Source organism: Oncorhynchus mykiss, unplaced genomic scaffold, assembly GCF_013265735.2.
Source record: "Oncorhynchus mykiss isolate Arlee unplaced genomic scaffold, USDA_OmykA_1.1 un_scaffold_226, whole genome shotgun sequence".
NCBI lineage: Eukaryota > Metazoa > Chordata > Actinopteri > Salmoniformes > Salmonidae > Oncorhynchus > Oncorhynchus mykiss.
The window spans coordinates 416,141-432,500 of NW_023493694.1; the positions used below are offsets into that span (position 1 = coordinate 416,141).

At 45.1% G+C, this 16,360-nt stretch overlaps 1 protein-coding gene and 1 long non-coding RNA gene across 5 annotated transcripts in view; one reads left to right on the top strand and one right to left on the bottom strand.

The window, feature by feature from the left end:
- Window positions 1–5,139: 5,139 nt before the first annotated feature.
- LOC110514311 (tyrosine-protein phosphatase non-receptor type 2-like) overlaps window positions 5,140–16,360 on the top strand; it is an 11,897-nt gene continuing 676 nt past the window's right edge. The window contains exons 1-10 of one of the 4 annotated variants that reach the window (XM_036973229.1): window positions 5,140–5,491; window positions 7,960–8,050; window positions 8,180–8,280; window positions 9,226–9,324; window positions 10,073–10,210; window positions 10,300–10,509; window positions 12,202–12,363; window positions 13,284–13,750; window positions 14,746–14,911; window positions 14,979–16,360. The exon at window positions 14,979–16,360 is cut by the window's right edge and continues 676 nt beyond it. In XM_036973229.1, coding sequence (XP_036829124.1) covers window positions 5,435–5,491; window positions 7,960–8,050; window positions 8,180–8,280; window positions 9,226–9,324; window positions 10,073–10,210; window positions 10,300–10,509; window positions 12,202–12,363; window positions 13,284–13,750; window positions 14,746–14,911; window positions 14,979–15,002 — 1,515 coding nt within the window. In that variant the 5' untranslated portion in view covers window positions 5,140–5,434 and the 3' untranslated portion in view covers window positions 15,003–16,360. Of the gene's footprint in view, window positions 5,492–7,959; window positions 8,051–8,179; window positions 8,281–8,439; window positions 8,857–8,889; window positions 9,113–9,225; window positions 9,325–10,072; window positions 10,211–10,299; window positions 10,510–12,201; window positions 12,364–13,283; window positions 13,751–14,745 lie in introns of those variants that run through there. The other 3 variants (XM_036973228.1, XM_036973232.1, XM_036973231.1) reach the window with 3 other exon arrangements.
- Window positions 15,157–16,360, bottom strand: part of LOC118948224 — a 2,564-nt gene continuing 1,360 nt past the window's right edge. The window contains exon 2 of the long non-coding RNA XR_005042078.1: window positions 15,157–16,360. This exon is cut by the window's right edge and continues 724 nt beyond it. This is a non-coding gene — a long non-coding RNA (uncharacterized LOC118948224).

Genomic DNA, 16,360 nt, shown 5'->3' on the forward strand with positions numbered 1-16,360 from the left:
ATCCAGGTTAGAAAACTAACAATGACTAAATAGCTTGTAGCCAGTTAGCTGGTTAGCTTCTGAAGGTTCTTGAGTGTGTTCTAAAAATGTAAAGATAAAGACAATTCACAAATGGTGTCCAGGGCACAGCTGGGAGCTGAGGGGGGTCGGTAGCAGGCGGCAACAGTGAGAGACTTATTTCTGGAGAGAGTAATTTTCAAAATTAGTAGTTCGAACTGTTTGGGTATGGACCTGGAGAGTATGACATTACTTTGCAGGCTATCTCTGCAGTAGACTGCAACTCCTCCCCCTTTGGCAGTTCTATCTTGACGGAAGATGTTATAGTTGGGTATGGAAATCTCAGAATTTTTGGTGGCCTTCCTGAGCCAGGATTCAGACACGGCAAGGACATCAGGGTTAGCAGAGTGTGCTAGAGCAGTGAGTAAGACACACTTAGGGAGGAGGCTTCTGATGTTGACATGCATGAAACCAAGGCTTTTTCGATCACAGAAGTCAACAAATGAGGGTGCCTGGGGACATGCAGGGCCTGGGTTTACCTCCACATCACCCGCGGAACAGAGAAGGAGTAGTATGAGGGTGCGGCTGAAGGCTATCAAAACTGGTCGCCTAGGGCGTTGGGGACAGAGAATAAGAGGAGCAGGTTTCTGGGCATGGTAGAATATATTCAGGGCATAATGCGCAGACAGGGGTATGGTGGGGTGCGGGTACAGCGGAGGTAAGCCCAGGCACTGGGTGATGATGAGAGAGGTTGTATCTCTGGACATGCTGGTTGTAATGGGTGAGGTCACCGCATGTGTGGGGGGTGGGACAAAGGAGGTATCAGGGGTATAAAGAGTGGAACTAGGGGCTCCATTGTAAACTAAAACAATGATAACTAACCTGCACAACAGTATACAAGGCATATTGACATTTGAGAGAGACATACAGCAAGGCATACAGTAATCACAGGTGTTGAATTGGGAGAGCTAGCTAAAACAGTAGGTGAGACAACAACAGCTAATCAGCTAGCACAACAACAGCAGGTAGAATGGCGATTGATTAGGCAGAGAGGGTCGGATTAACTACACACAGAGCCTAAATGCGGCTGGGGCCGACAGATAAAACATAAACAAGCAGAATGGATTACCGTGAATTAATGGACAGTCCAGCATGCATCAGCTATGTAGCCAAGTGATCAGTGTCCAAGGGGCAGCGGTGGATGGGGCAGGGAAGCTGGACTGGCGAGTGTTATCCAGGTTAGAAAACTAACAATGACTAAATAGCTTGTAGCCAGTTAGCTGGTTAGCTTCTGAAGGTTCTTGAGTGTGTTCTAAAAATGTAAAGATAATAGCGGTTCCGTATCACATTGGGTGAGGCAGGTTACCGGAAGGTATAAACAAATAAAAAATCGAAAAGGGATAGAAAGTAAATATGGGTTCAGTGAGTGTTTGGGACGCGGCGATTCAGATGGTTAGCAGGCCTGTGCTAACAAGCTAACAGTTAGTAGACGGTGCTAAACACGGTAGCAGTTAGCGGACCGGGCTAAACAAGCTAGCAGTTAGCAGGCCGAATTTGCAAGCAAGGAGATAGCAAGGGCTAGAGAGTTAGCCTTTGGGGACGTCGCGATGGGGGGAGTCTGTTTATTCCTCTTCATGCGGTGACATCAATGGACCGGTCGTGGGTCTGGATATTGTAGCCCAGGAGCTCAAAATGTTCCGTTTGCGATGGGAATCCGGGGGTGAAAAATAAAAATAAAATAATAGATAGGTCCGTTATGCTCTGGTTAGAGTCGCGTTGTTCGAACTGGCGAGAGCTTTCCGAGCTAAAGGTTAGCTGATGACCGGTTAGCTGACCGGTTAGCTGAAGACCGCTAGCAATGTTTTGCTGAAGCTGGTAGTTAGTTTGCTAGTTGGCTAGCTTCAGTTGAGGGGTTCCAGATCCGAAGTAAATATAAATACTTTAGGAAAAAAAGCTACGTTGGGTGAGGCGGGTTGCAGGAGAGTATTTAGAAGAAGTTGAGGTTCAGCAAAAAGTTTTAAAGATATGTGAAGAAAACGAACGAAAACAAACGATATATACAAGGAACACGACAACACGTCCTACTGCTACGCCATCTTGGAATAATCGAATAATAATAGTCCTCCTCAGGGACTGCACCGGATTTGCCAGTTCTTGCTACTTCTTGCCACCAAGGCACCTGCAAGTTCCCAGACATTTCTGGGGGGAATGGCCCTAGTTCTCACCCTCCGATCCAACAGGTCCCAAACGTGCTCAATGGGATTGAGATCCGGGCTCTTCGCTTGCCATGGCAGAACACTGACATTCCTGTCTTGCAGGAAATCACACACAGAACGAGCAGGTGGCATTGTCATGCTGGAGGGTCATGTCAGGATGAGCCTGCAGGAAGGGAGGCGGATGTCTTGCCTGTAACGCATAGCGTTGAGATTGCTTGTATACAGTATACAGTATACAGTAAACAGTATAACTTTAGACGGTCCCCTCGCCCATACTCGGGCGCGAACCAGGGACCCTCTGCACACATCAACAACAACAGTCACCCACGAAGCATCGTTACCCATCGCTCCACAAAAGCTGCGGCCCTTGCAAAGCAAGGGGAACTACTACTTCAAGGTCTCAGAGCAAGTGACGTCACCGATTAAAACGCTTTTTAGCGCGCACCGCTAACTAAGCTAGCCGTTTCACATCGGTTACACTTGCAGTGACAACAAGCTCAGTCCAATGATGCTGTGACACACCGCCCCAGACAATGACGGACCCTCCACATCGATCCCGCTCCAGAATACAGGCCTCGGTGTAACGCTCATTCCTTTGACGATAAACGTGAATCCGACCATCACTCCTGGTGAGACAGGGGGTTTGTGCCCATAGGCGACGTTGTTGCAGGCGATGTCTGGTGAGGACCTGCCTTACAACAGGCCTACAAGTTCTTAGTCCAGCCTCTCTCAGCCTATTGCAGACAGTCTGAGCACTGATGGAGGGATTGTATGTTCCTGGTGTAACTCGGGCAGTTGTTGTTGCCATTCTGTACCTGTCCCACAGGTGTGATGTTCGGATGTATCGATCCGTTCACGCAGATGAGCAGGGACCCTGGGCATCTCTCTTTGGGTGTTTTTCAGAGTCAGTAGAAATGTCTCTTTAGTGTCCTAAGTTTTCATAACTGTGACCTTAATTGCCTACCATCTGTAAGCTGTTAGTGTCTTAACGTCTGTAAGCTGTTAGTGTCTTAAACCCTCCTTCCACATCATAGGCCTTCTCCACGTAAAAAAAAATACAGCTACAACAGTCTTCTTGTTCACCTGAGCCTTCCTGACCTCTGCTTCTAAGCAGAGCACTGGGTCCATAGTTCCCCTCCCCTTCCTGAATCCACTCTGATGTAGCGATACTAACCCACTGCTCTCCAGGAAGTAAGCACTGGGTCCATAGTTCCCCCCCCCTTCCTGAATCCACTCTGATGTAGCGATACTAACCCCCTGCTCTCCAGGAAGTAAGCACTGGGTCCATAGTTCCCCTCCCCTTCCTGAATCCACTCTGATGTAGCGATACTAACCCACTGCTCTCCAGGAAGTAAGCACTGGGTCCATAGTTCCCCTCCCCTTCCTGAATCCACTCTGATGTAGCGATACTAACCCCCTGCTCTCCAGGAAGTAAGCACTGGGTCCATAGTTCTCCTCCCCTTCCTGAATCCACTCTGATGTAGCAATACTAACCCCCTGCTCTCCAGGAAGTAAGCACTGGGTCCATAGTTCTCCTCCCCTTCCTGAATCCACTCTGATGTAGCGATACTAACCCCCTGCTCTCCAGGAAGTAAGCACTGGGTCCATAGTTCCCCTCCCCTTCCTGAATCCACTCTGATGTAGCGATACTAACCCACTGCTCTCCAGGAAGTAAGCACTGGGTCCATAGTTCCCCTCCCCTTCCTGAATCCACTCTGATGTAGCGATACTAACCCACTGCTCTCCAGGAAGTAAGCACTGGGTCCATAGTTCCCCTCCCCTTCCTGAATCCACTCTGATGTAGCGATACTAGCCCACTGCTCTCCAGGAAGTAAGCACTGGGTCCATAGTTCCCCTCCCCTTCTTGAATCCACTCTGATGTAGCGATACTAACCCACTGCTCTCCAGGAAGTAAGCACTGGGTCCATAGTTCCCCTCCCCTTCCTGAATCCACTCTGATGTAGCGATACTAACCCCCTGCTCTCCAGGAAGTAAGCACTGGGTCCATAGTTCCCCTCCCCTTCCTGAATCCACTCTGATGTAGCGATACTAACCCACTGCTCTCCAGGAAGTAAGTTAGCCTCTCCGTTATCATACGCTCCATAATCTTACATACATGTGATGTTAAAGCTATTGACCGATAGCTTGTTGGCCTTGTTGGGTCCTTCCCTGGTACCACTAAATCAAAATCAAATCAAATCAAATGTATTTATATAGCCCTTCGTACATCAGCTGATATCTCAAAGTGCTGTACAGAAACCCTGCCTAAAACCCCAAACAGCAAGCAATGCAGGTGTAGAAGCACGGTGGCTAGGAAAAACTCCCTAGAAAGGCCAAAACCTAGGAAGAAACCTAGAGAGGAACCAGGCTATGTGGGGTGGCCAGTCCTCTTCTGGCTGTGCCGGGTGGAGATTATAACAAAACATGGTCAAGATGTCAAGACTACTGCCTCCTTCCAACTGCCTGGTAGTCCCCCCCCCCCTCCTACACTCTGTTGTACAACACCAATACCTTATCCAGAGCCTCATCACTAACATGGGCCAACATAATATAGAACACCTATCTTTCCCAGGTGACCTTAACCCAGCCTTACCTATTGCCCTTTTCACCTGTCATGGCGCATTCAACACATCATCTACATCCTCCCTCCTATCCAGCACTCCACGATGCTCCGCCTCCTCTGACAAATGTACAGAGCTATGCACTGAGACGAACACTTTGGCCATCATCTCTGCTTTCTCCTCAGCTGTTACTGCCACATCCTTCCCACTCGTCAACACTGTATAATCCCACTCCCTTCTGACCCCACTCCTCCCACAGGTGCCACCCTTCCAATGGTGTCACAGAACCGACGCCAACATGATGGATAGTTCTCCTCTTCAGGGTTCTGAGGGTTTCCCAAACTCTGTCCTGTGTGTCCGTTTTGGGCTGATTAAAATAACCAACTCATAATTAAGCTTAGATTATTTGAAGCAGCTGTGTTGCGTTAGAGAGCAAAAACCAAAACGTGCACCCAGGACCAGAGTTTGGGCAACCCCCAGACCCCTGACGAGGTGAACCATCCGTCATGCAAAGAGGTCTGGTGGAGATGACGTAGATCCCCCACACAGTCGGCTGACTATCCGCGGTAGATGGCTGTCAGTTGGGGCTAGCCAGCTAACACACCGTTGACAACGATAACATTCAGACTATATTCACAAGACAGAAATATCAATACCAAAATGGATCAACAGTTTGAGGAAATAGATTCGTCTGGGCAGTGGCAAAACCTTTATAATGTAAGTTGGGCATTCAATGTGTTATTTTCGGTTGCTAACCTAGCTAACGTTAGTTATGTTGCTAACTAAATTGGCTAGCTATCTGCCCGGTTACTAGCTAGCAATTATGCACATTATCCATCATACTAGCTAGCACCAAACTATGTAATTTTAACGGTATATTGAATGAATAATACTAGTTAAACTGGTGTTCATTCTGAAAGATAAACTAAGCTTCACAGGAGAAGAGTCAGACTTCCGGAAAACGTGCATCAACATTAGCTGGCTCGCCTGTTTCTGAGAAGTCGCAAACACTTCCTGAAATAATATGTGCGCATGTGTTGCCATATCTAGGAAACTGGGCAGATTTACAGCGAAGTGGATGTCTGGAGCTCAAGTTAATAACAGCCTATATAACTACCTACTCGGCCACAAGGAACACACAGTCCTGTTTTCTAGTTGTATTTATTATGAGCGTGTTATAGTTCATGTTTGAGTTTTATATCCCTAGAGTTGAAAAATGTGTGATAGTAGCCTTCTGTGTGTTATTACAGTTTGTTTTATTTTACTATGACCAACAATGTCAGTATACAACAAGGTATTGCTCACTTATACCCTTTAATCATAAACAATTGGAAAGACACATTTTCAGAATGTTCACGTCAACAGACCTCTAGTGTTCATATCAGAATGACTTGTATAAATGGCTTTTAAAAAGGAAACCCTATTTTACAAGTGGTTCTGAAAGGTCATGAAAATACCTTTCCAATTATATACCAACTTTGAAAGCACCAACACCAAACTATTGTTTAAAAATCGCCCATAAAGGTGCCATTGTAATGGGGCAGCTATGTTTTTGAAATGTGACTTTGGTTATAGAATCACCAAGTTACACACACACACACACACACACACAGGGAGAACAGGGTTTTAAAGGGATTTGTATTTACAGGGCCATCACAGAATTCACACATTAACCCCATAGAAGCCTTTTCCCAATATGGCCGCCCAACAACTCTATGGGGTCTTATTGGACAATTTCACAGGACCATACCTGTGAATGCCCAAAAATGTTCACAGTGATGTAGAATTAACAACCACATGAGCCAGACGAACCAGATATATAAAGATGTTGAATTATTGAAATAATTGTAAGAATGTAGCCAAAAATCTTTCTGAATCGCTGATTTCTGATGTTATGATCAATTATGGCAACATTTAATCTTCAAACATGTACAATGGATATGTACATGTGAAGAGTCATGGATGTGAGTTGATTACAATGTTATCCTAATGGCTGTTTTCATTATGAGGACTATAATCCTTCTGCCTACATTCCATTACAATGTAGTAAAATCCAGTGTTGGGCCTGTTGAGGCCAATTACATTACTTTTAGTATTATAGTAGCAGGGTTATAGAGGTTCTAGGCTAGGAGACAGGGTTATAGAGGTTCTAGGCTAGGGGACAGGGTTATAGAGGTTCTAGGCTATGGATATGAGACAGGGTTATAGAGGTTCTAGGCTAGGGATAGGAGACATGGTTATAGAGGTTCTAGGCTAGGGATAGGAGACAGGGTTATAGAGGTTCTAGGCTAGGGATATGAGACAGGGTTATAGAGGTTCTAGGCTAGGGATATGAGACAGGGTTATAGAGGTTCTAGGCTAGGGATAGGAGACAGGGTTATAGAGGTTCTAGGCTAGGGATAGGAGACAGGGTTATAGAGGTTCTAGGCTTGGGATATGAGACAGGGTTATAGAGGTTCTAGGCTAGGGATATGAGACAGGGTTATAGACAGGGTTATAGAGGTTATAGGCTAGGGATAGGAGACAGGGTTATACCCAGTAGTAAGCTGACCTAGGTAATTAGTTAGGTAGTGTATACCCAGTAGTAAGCTGCCCTAGGTAAATAGTTAGGTAGTGTATACCCAGTAGTAAGCTGACCTAGGTAATTAGTTAGGTAGTGTATACCCAGTAGTAAGCTGACCTAGGTAATTAGTTAGGTAGTGTATACCCAGTAGCTGACCTAGGTAATTAGTTAGGTAGTGTATACCCAGTAGCTGACCTAGGTAATTAGTTAGGTAGTGTATACCCAGTAGCTGACCTAGGTAATTAGTTAGGTAGTGTATACCCAGTAGTAAGCTGACCTAGGTAATTAGTTAGGTAGTGTATACCCAGTAGCTGACCTAGGTAATTAGTTAGGTAGTGTATACCCAGTAGCTGACCTAGGTAAATAGTTCGGTAGTGTATACCCAGTAGTAAGCTGACCTAGGTAATTAGTTAGGTAGTGTATACCCAGTAGTAAGCTGACCTAGGTAATTAGTTAGGTAGTGTATAGCCAGTAGTAAGCCCCTCTCAGAAGTTGATAACCTGTTTGTTAGTGCTCTTACTGCAGATGTCTGCTGGTAGTTGCTGTAGATCAGACCTGTACACATTTCAATGAAAATCGTATTCACAGTCGCTGGCTGGTATTTGTTCTCATTCTTTCTCAGGAAATCCGAAACCAAGCCAGCGACTATTCATATAAGGTGGCAAAACTTCCAGAGAATCAGAATCGAAACCGATATAGAGATGTCAGTCCCTGTAAGTATCTTTGTCTGTGCAACTATCATTCATGAAGTACGCTACACTAGTCATCAATGTGGTGAATGTTTACACCTTGACGAGTCGCAAATAGGTTTAATTTACACATTTAAATATATCTGTTTTCAGATGATCACAGTCGTGTTAAACTTCAAAACTCTGAAAACGACTACATCAATGCAAGTCTAGTCATGGTGGAGGAAGCCCAAAGAACCTATATTCTGTCTCAGGTCAGTACATACAAGTAGTCTAGTCATGGTGGAGGAAGCCCAAAGAACCTATATTCTGTCTCAGGTCAGTACATACAAGTAGTCTAGTCATGGTGGACGAAGCCCAAATAACCTATATTCTGTCTCAGGTCAGTACATACAAGTCGTTTAGTCATATTGGACTAAGCCCAAAGAACCTATATTCTGTCTCAGGTCAGTACATACAAGAAGTTTAGTCATATTGGACGAAGCCCAAAGAACCTATATTCTGTCTCAGGTCAGTACATACAAGAAGTTTAGTCATATTGGACGAAGCCCAAAGAACCTATATTCTGTCTCAGGTCAGTACATACAAGTAGTCTAGTCATGGTGGAGGAAGCCCAAAGAACCTATATTCTGTCTCAGGTCAGTACATACAAGAAGTTTAGTCATATTGGACGAAGCCCAAAGAACCTATATTCTGTCTCAGGTCAGTACATACAAGAAGTTTAGTCATATTGGACGAAGCCCAAAGAACCTATATTCTGTCTCAGGTCAGTACATACAAGTAGTCTAGTCATGGTGGAGGAAGCCCAAAGAACCTATATTCTGTCTCAGGTCAGTACATACAATAAGTTTAGTCATATTGGACGAAGCCCAAAGAACCTATATTCTGTCTCAGGTCAGTACATACAAGAAGTTTAGTCATATTGGACGAAGCCCAAAGAACCTATATTCTGTCTCAGGTCAGTACATACAAGAAGTTTAGTCATATTGGACGAAGCCCAAAGAACCTATATTCTGTCTCAGGTCAGTACATACAAGTAGTCTAGTCATGGTGGAGGAAGCCCAAAGAACCTATATTCTGTCTCAGGTCAGTACATACAAGAAGTTTAGTCAAATTGGACAAAGCCAATTATCTACATTTTAATTGTTGGTCTGTGTTTCAGTTGGTGATGAAGCAGTGTGTTGTGTTTTCTCCCGAAGGGCCCCTTGAAGAACACCTGCGGTCACTTCTGGTTGATGGTCTGGGAGCAGAACTCCAAAGCTGTTATCATGCTGAACAGAATCATAGAGAAGGGGTCTGTAAGTAGCCTACATACATGTTATAATGCTGAACAGAATCCTAGAGAAGGGGCCTGTAAGTAGCCTACATACATGTTATAATGCTGAACAGAATCCTAGAGAAGGGGAACAGACTGACTGATGTATTGCCCCCCCCCCCCCCCCCCCCCCCCCCAACAGGAGAAGTGTGCTCAGTATCACAGCTGACTGATGTATTGTCCCCCCCCCCAACAGGAGAAGTGTGCTCAGTACTACAGCTGACTGATGTATTGTCCCCCCCCAACAGGAGAAGTGTGCTCAGTACTACAGCTGACTGATGTATTGTCCCCCCCCAACAGGAGAAGTGTGCTCAGTACTACAGCTGACTGATGTATTGTCCCCCCCCCAACAGGAGAAGTGTGCTCAGTACTACAGCTGACTGATGTATTGTCCCCCCCCCAACAGGAGAAGTGTGCTCAGTACTACAGCTGACTGATGTATTGTCCCCCCCCCAACAGGAGAAGTGTGCTCAGTACTACAGCTGACTGATGTATTGTCCCCCCCCCAACAGGAGAAGTGTGCTCAGTACTACAGCTGACTGATGTATTGTCCCCCCCCCAACAGGAGAAGTGTGCTCAGTACTACAGCTGACTGATGTATTGTCCCCCCCCCCCCAACAGGAGAAGTGTGCTCAGTACTACAGCTGACTGATGTATTGTCCCCCCCCCCAACAGGAGAAGTGTGCTCAGTACTACAGCTGACTGATGTATTGTCCCCCCCCCCCCAACAGGAGAAGTGTGCTCAGTACTGGCCTACAGCTGAGGAACGGCAGCTGTCCTACACGGACACAGGGTTTGTCGTGACGCTAGTGAAGGAAGAGGACAAGTCCAACTACATCGTACGAGTGTTGGAGCTGAGGAACACAGAGGTGAGCTCTTCGTCTCCGCGGACTCTGTGTCATGAGGACGTTGCTGTTAGCAACAGTCACCGTAACAAGACGACATGTCTTTTATCCAGACAGGAGGAACCACAGAGATATACCACTTTCACTACACCACCTGGCCTGACTTTGGCGTCCCGGAATCCCCGGCCTCTTTCCTCAACTTCCTGGTCAAGGTGCGGGAGTCTGGCTCATTGGGGCCGGAGCACGGGCCCTCCGTGGTCCACTGCAGCGCTGGGATTGGACGCTCGGGGACCTTCTCGTTGGTCGACACGTGTCTCATCCTGGTAACATCAATACTTCCTGTTTTTACATTGTAATTGAATCCCCGAGGTTGGTATGAAAGTAGACTAGCTTCCTGTTCAGGGGTTGTCCTTGGACATAGAGCCTGTTCCCGCTACAGATACAGGAGATTCTGTCTGGGACAAGGCTCTACTACGTGGTGTTTCACATCAGCTCCTGGTCAAACTGTATTTTTCTGTTTTTATTTCACCTTTATTTAACCATCTATATATATATATATATATATATAACCCTAACCCTTTATTTAACCAGGTATATATATATATATATATATATATATATATATATATATATATATATATATATATATATATAACCCTAACCCTTTATTTAACCAGGTATCTATATATATATATAACCCTTTATTTAACCAGGTATTTATATATATATATAACCCTAACCCTTTATTTAACCAGGTATATATATATATATATATATATATATATATATATAACCCTAACCCTTTATTTAACCAGGTATATATATATATAACCCTTTATTTAACCAGGTATCTATATATATATAACCCTAACTCTTTATTTAACCAGGTATCTATATATATATATATATATATATATATATATATATATATATATATATATAACCCTTTATTTAACCAGGTATTTATATATATATAACCCTAACCCTTTATTTAACCAGGTATATATATATATAACTCTTTATTTAACCAGGTATCTATATATATATATATATATATATATATATATATATATATATATATATATATATATATATATATAACCCTAACTCTTTATTTAACCAGGTATCTATATATATATATATATATATATATATATATATATATATATATATATATATATATATATATAACCCTAACTCTTTATTTAACCAGGTATCTATATATATATATATATATATATATATATATATATATATATATATATATATATATATATATAACCCTAACCCTTTATTTAACCAGGTATCTATATATATATATATATATATATATATATATATATATATATAAAACGCTAACCCTTTATTTAACCAGGTATCTATATATATATATATATATATATATATATAACCCTAACTCTTTATTTAACCAGGTATCTATATATATATATATATATATATATATAACCCTAACCCTTTATTTAACCAGGTATCTATATATATATAACCCTTTATTTACCAGGTATTTATATATATATATATATATATAACCCTAACCCTTTATTTAACCAGGTAGGCCAGTTGAGAACAAGTTCTCATTTACAATTGCAACCTGGCCAAGATAAAGCAAAGCAGTGCGACACAAACAACAACACAGAGTTACACATGGAATAAACAAACATACAGTCAATAACACAATAGAAAAAAGTATATGTACAGTGTGCGAAAATTAGGTTTAGATAAGGTAGGTAAGGCAATAAATAGGCCATAGTGGTGAAATAATTACAATTTAGCATTAATATTGGAGTGATAGATGTGCAGATGATGATGTGCAAGTAGAGATACTGGGATGCAAAAAGAGCAAAAAATAAATAACAATATGGGGATGAGGTAGTTGGGTGGGCTATTTACAGATGGGCTGTGTCTCCAGACTAAATGTACTGTTCAGCATTATGTAGACCAGCCGGTCTTGTCCCTGGTGTTGTGGGTGAAGTCATTCTCTCTCTCCCGTCCAGATGGACAAGAGGAAGGACTCGTCGTCAGTGGACATTCTGAGAGTTCTGCTGGACATGAGGGAGTACCGGATGGGTCTGATCCAGACTCCTGACCAGCTACGCTTCTCCTACAGGGCTGTCCTGGAGGGAGCCAAGTGCATCATGGGAGACTGCTCTGTACAGGTAAACACCGCTAACCCTAACCACACACCTAGTTAGCTGGAGGGAGCCAAGAGCATCATGGGAGACTGCTCTGTACAGGTAACACCGCTAACCCTAACCACACATCTAGTTAGCTGGAGGGAGCCAAGAGCATCATGGGAGACTGCTCTGCACAGGTACACACTGTAACTAGTGTAAGGGATGAGTCCTGTGTCACCGTGAAACGATTTGGGGGGTTGTGACACTGTAGGGTCATTCTGGGGCGGCAGGTAGCCTAGTAGTTAGAGCGTTGGACTAGTAACCGAAAGGTTGCGAGATCGAATCCCAGAGCTGACAATGTAAAAATCTGCTGTTTTGCCCCTGAACAAGGCAGTTAACCCACTGTTCCTAGACCAGTTAACCCACTGTTCCTAGACCAGTTAACCCACTGTTCCTAGGCCGTCATTGAAAATAAGAATTTGTTCTTAACTGACTTGCCTAGTTAAATAAAGGTAAAATTTAAAAAATTGCCGTATGGGAGAGTAGAGGACTGTCAATGTGAAACTAGACATGAGCAGAACTGTGTCTTCATTAACTACTGTCCTGTCTGTCTGTCTGTCTGTCTGTCTGTCTGTCTGTCTGTCTGTCTGTCTGTCTGTCTGTCAGTCAGTCATTAACTACTGTCCTGTCTGTCTGTCTGGGGAGCTGTTGGTCATTAACGACTGTCCTGTCTGTCTGTCTGTCTGGGGAGCTGTTGGTCATTAACGACTGTCCTGTCTGTCTGTATGAGTGGCTGTTGATCATTAACTACTGTCCTGTCTGTCTGGGGAGCTGTTGGTCATTAACAACTGTCCTGTCTGTCTGTATGAGTGGCTGTTGATCATTAACTACTGTCCTGTCTGTCTGTCCTGTCTGTCTGAGGAGCTGTTGGTCATTAAATACTGTCCTGTCTGTCTGTACAGAGCCAGAAGAGAGAGCTGTCCAGAGAGGACAGAGCGACAGTATGTGATTCACCGCCTGCCCCCCCTCCCAGGTGGCTCTCTGACACCCCCGCCCCCCCTCTACCCCCACCACGGCCTTTAGACGCCCCCGCCCCCCCTCTACCCCCACCACAACCTTTAGACACCCCCGCCCCCCCTCTACCCCCACCACGACCTTTAGACACCCCCACCCCACCACAGCCGTTAGACACCCCCGCCCCCCCTCTACCCCCACCACGGCCTTTAGACACCCCCGCCCCCCCTCTACCCCCACCACGACCATTAGACACCCCTGCCCCCCCGTCCCCCAGTCGGCCCTCAGAAAAGCCCAACGGCCAGCCACTGCCCTGTGTGGAGCCTGAGCCTGTGGCGTTGTCCAGAGAGGACCGGACATCAGGAGACGGGACAGATCCAGACAGCTCAGAGAAGGACCTGGCGGAGGTGCCAAGGTCAGTACACCTCGAGGTGTATTCCCCTCTACTGCTTCTATGTATTGTCTGCTTAACTCCTCCTACTGAAGCTGGCTGTGGGCCTTCAGTGCTGGGCAGACTGTTTAGATGGCATTCAATTAGGACCCTTCCAGACTCACATGTTTAGATGGCATTCAATTAGGACCCTTCCAGACTCACATGTTTAGATGGCATTCAATTAGGACCCTTCCAGACTTACATGTTTAGATGGCATTCAATTAGGACCCCTCCAGACTCACATGTTTAGATGGCATTCAATTAGGACCCTTCCAGACTCACATGTTTAGATGGCATTCAATTAGGACCCCCCCCCCCCAGACTCACATGTTTAGATGGCATTCAATTAGGACCCTTCCAGACTCACATGTTTAGATGGCAATCAATTAGGACCCTTCCAGACTCACATGTTTAGATGGCATTCAATTAGGACCCTTCCAGACTCACATGTTTAGATGGCATTCAATTAGGACCCTTCCAGACTCACATGTTTAGATGGCATTCAATTAGGACCCTTCCAGACTCACATGTTTAGATGGCATTCAATTAGGACCCCCCCCCCCCCCCCCAGACTCACATGTTTAGATGGCATTCAATTAGGACCCTTCCAGACTCACATGTTTAGATGGCAATCAATTAGGACCCTTCCAGACTTACATGTTTAGATGGCATTCAATTAGACCCCCCCAGACTTACATGTTTAGATGGCATTCAATTAGGACCCCTCCAGACTCACATGTTTAGATGGCATTCAATTAGGACCCTTCCAGACTCACATGTTTAGATGGCATTCAATTAGGACCCCCTCCAGACTCACATGTTTAAATGGCATTCAATTAGGACCCCCCCCAGACTCACATGTTTAGATGGCATTCAATTAGGACCCCTCCAGACTCACATGTTTAGAATGCATTCAATTAGGACCCTTCCAGACTTCTCTAACCATGTAATGAAACCCTCATCTTATCTTATTCCAGTCTGAGGAAGAGACACAGGGAGGAGCGTATCGCCTGCACGGCCCAGAAGCTTCACCTGATGAAACAGAGACTGACGAACACAGAGAGGCAGAGAGAACGCTGGCTGTACTGGAGGCCTGTCCTGCTCAACATGGGGGCTGGAGCTGCCGTGGCCCTGGGGCTAGTGGTGGTTTGGCTCTTCTCCCAGTGATTTCCCTCCCTTTGTCAGAGCTGCCGTGGCCCTGGGGCTAGTGGTGGTTTGGCTCTTCTCCCAGTGATTTCCCTCCCTCTGTCAGAGCTGCCGTGGCCCTGGGGCTCGTGGTGGTTTGGCTCTTCTCCCAGTGATTTCCCTCCCTTTGTCAGAGCTGCCGTGGCCCTGGGGTTAGTGGTGGTTTGGCTCTTCTCCCAGTGATACCCCCTCCCTGGGACACGGTGCCCTCTCTCTCTCTCTCTCTGTAAGATACATTCTCATGGTCTGTTTGTGCATAACAGGGGTATTTATTTCTACAGGTCAAAACCAAGATTGGGGTCAATTCCATTTTTGATTCCTGTCAATTCAGGAAGTACACTGAAATTCCACATTTCAATTCTCTTTAAGCTTTTTTTTTTTTTTTAATGATTTAACATTTAGAATTTAGTTTTACTTTCTGAACTGAAATGGTGTTGAACTGAACCCTGGTGGAAAGGTCAGAGCACTAGATCAAACCGCCCCGGTGTATATTCTGGTTCCTGTTTAAACATCTTGGTGGTAACGTCTTCTCTCAGGCTGTTGGTGCTCCAGTTGGCAGCACCTGATGAATGTACTGTCTGAAACCCCTCCCTATGCAGCAGCAACAGACATCATGTGCAAAAGGCTCAGTACAAAACAACAACATCATCTTGACCTTCTTACTTTCCATTCATTCGTTTTATTTCATTTTAAAAGGTCAGATAGTTTCATTGATATGATTGATGTACGTATTTGACAGGAAGCAATTCAAAGGCTGGGTTTTATCCTCTCATAGAGCACACAGTGCAACAGGAACATAGAGGTCAGAGGTCAAGAGTAGAACTGTTCTCTAACCAACAACATACTTTGTTCTTCATAATGCTGATGGTGCTTTGACATGTGTTCCTGACCAGACACGGTTCTTCCGTTGTGTCAGCAGGGCCCGGACCAGGCAGAGTTTGGTCTGAACGGTCAGCAGGGCCCGGACCAGGCAGAGTTTGGTCTGAACGGTCAGCAGGGCCCGGACCAGGCAGAGTTTGGTCTGAACGGTTCTTCCGTTGTGTCAGCAGGGCCCGGACCAGGCAGAGTTTGGTCTGACCGGTCAGCAGGGCCCGGACCAGGCAGAGTTTGGTCTGACCGGTCAGCAGGGCCCGGACCAGGCAGAGTTTGGTCTGTCCTATTTGACTATCAGCGGGTTCTATATGGTCCGTTAGTCTGGTCCATACAGCGTGTTCTACGTGGTCCGTTAGTCTGGTCCATACAGCGGGTTCTACGTGGTCCGTTAGTCTGGTCCATACAGCGGGTTCTACGTGGTCCGTTAGTCTGGTCCATACAGCGGGTTCTACGTGGTCCGTTAGTCTGGTCCATACAGCGGGTTCTACGTGGTCCGTTAGTCTGGTCCATACAGCGGGTTCCCCCTGGTCCGTT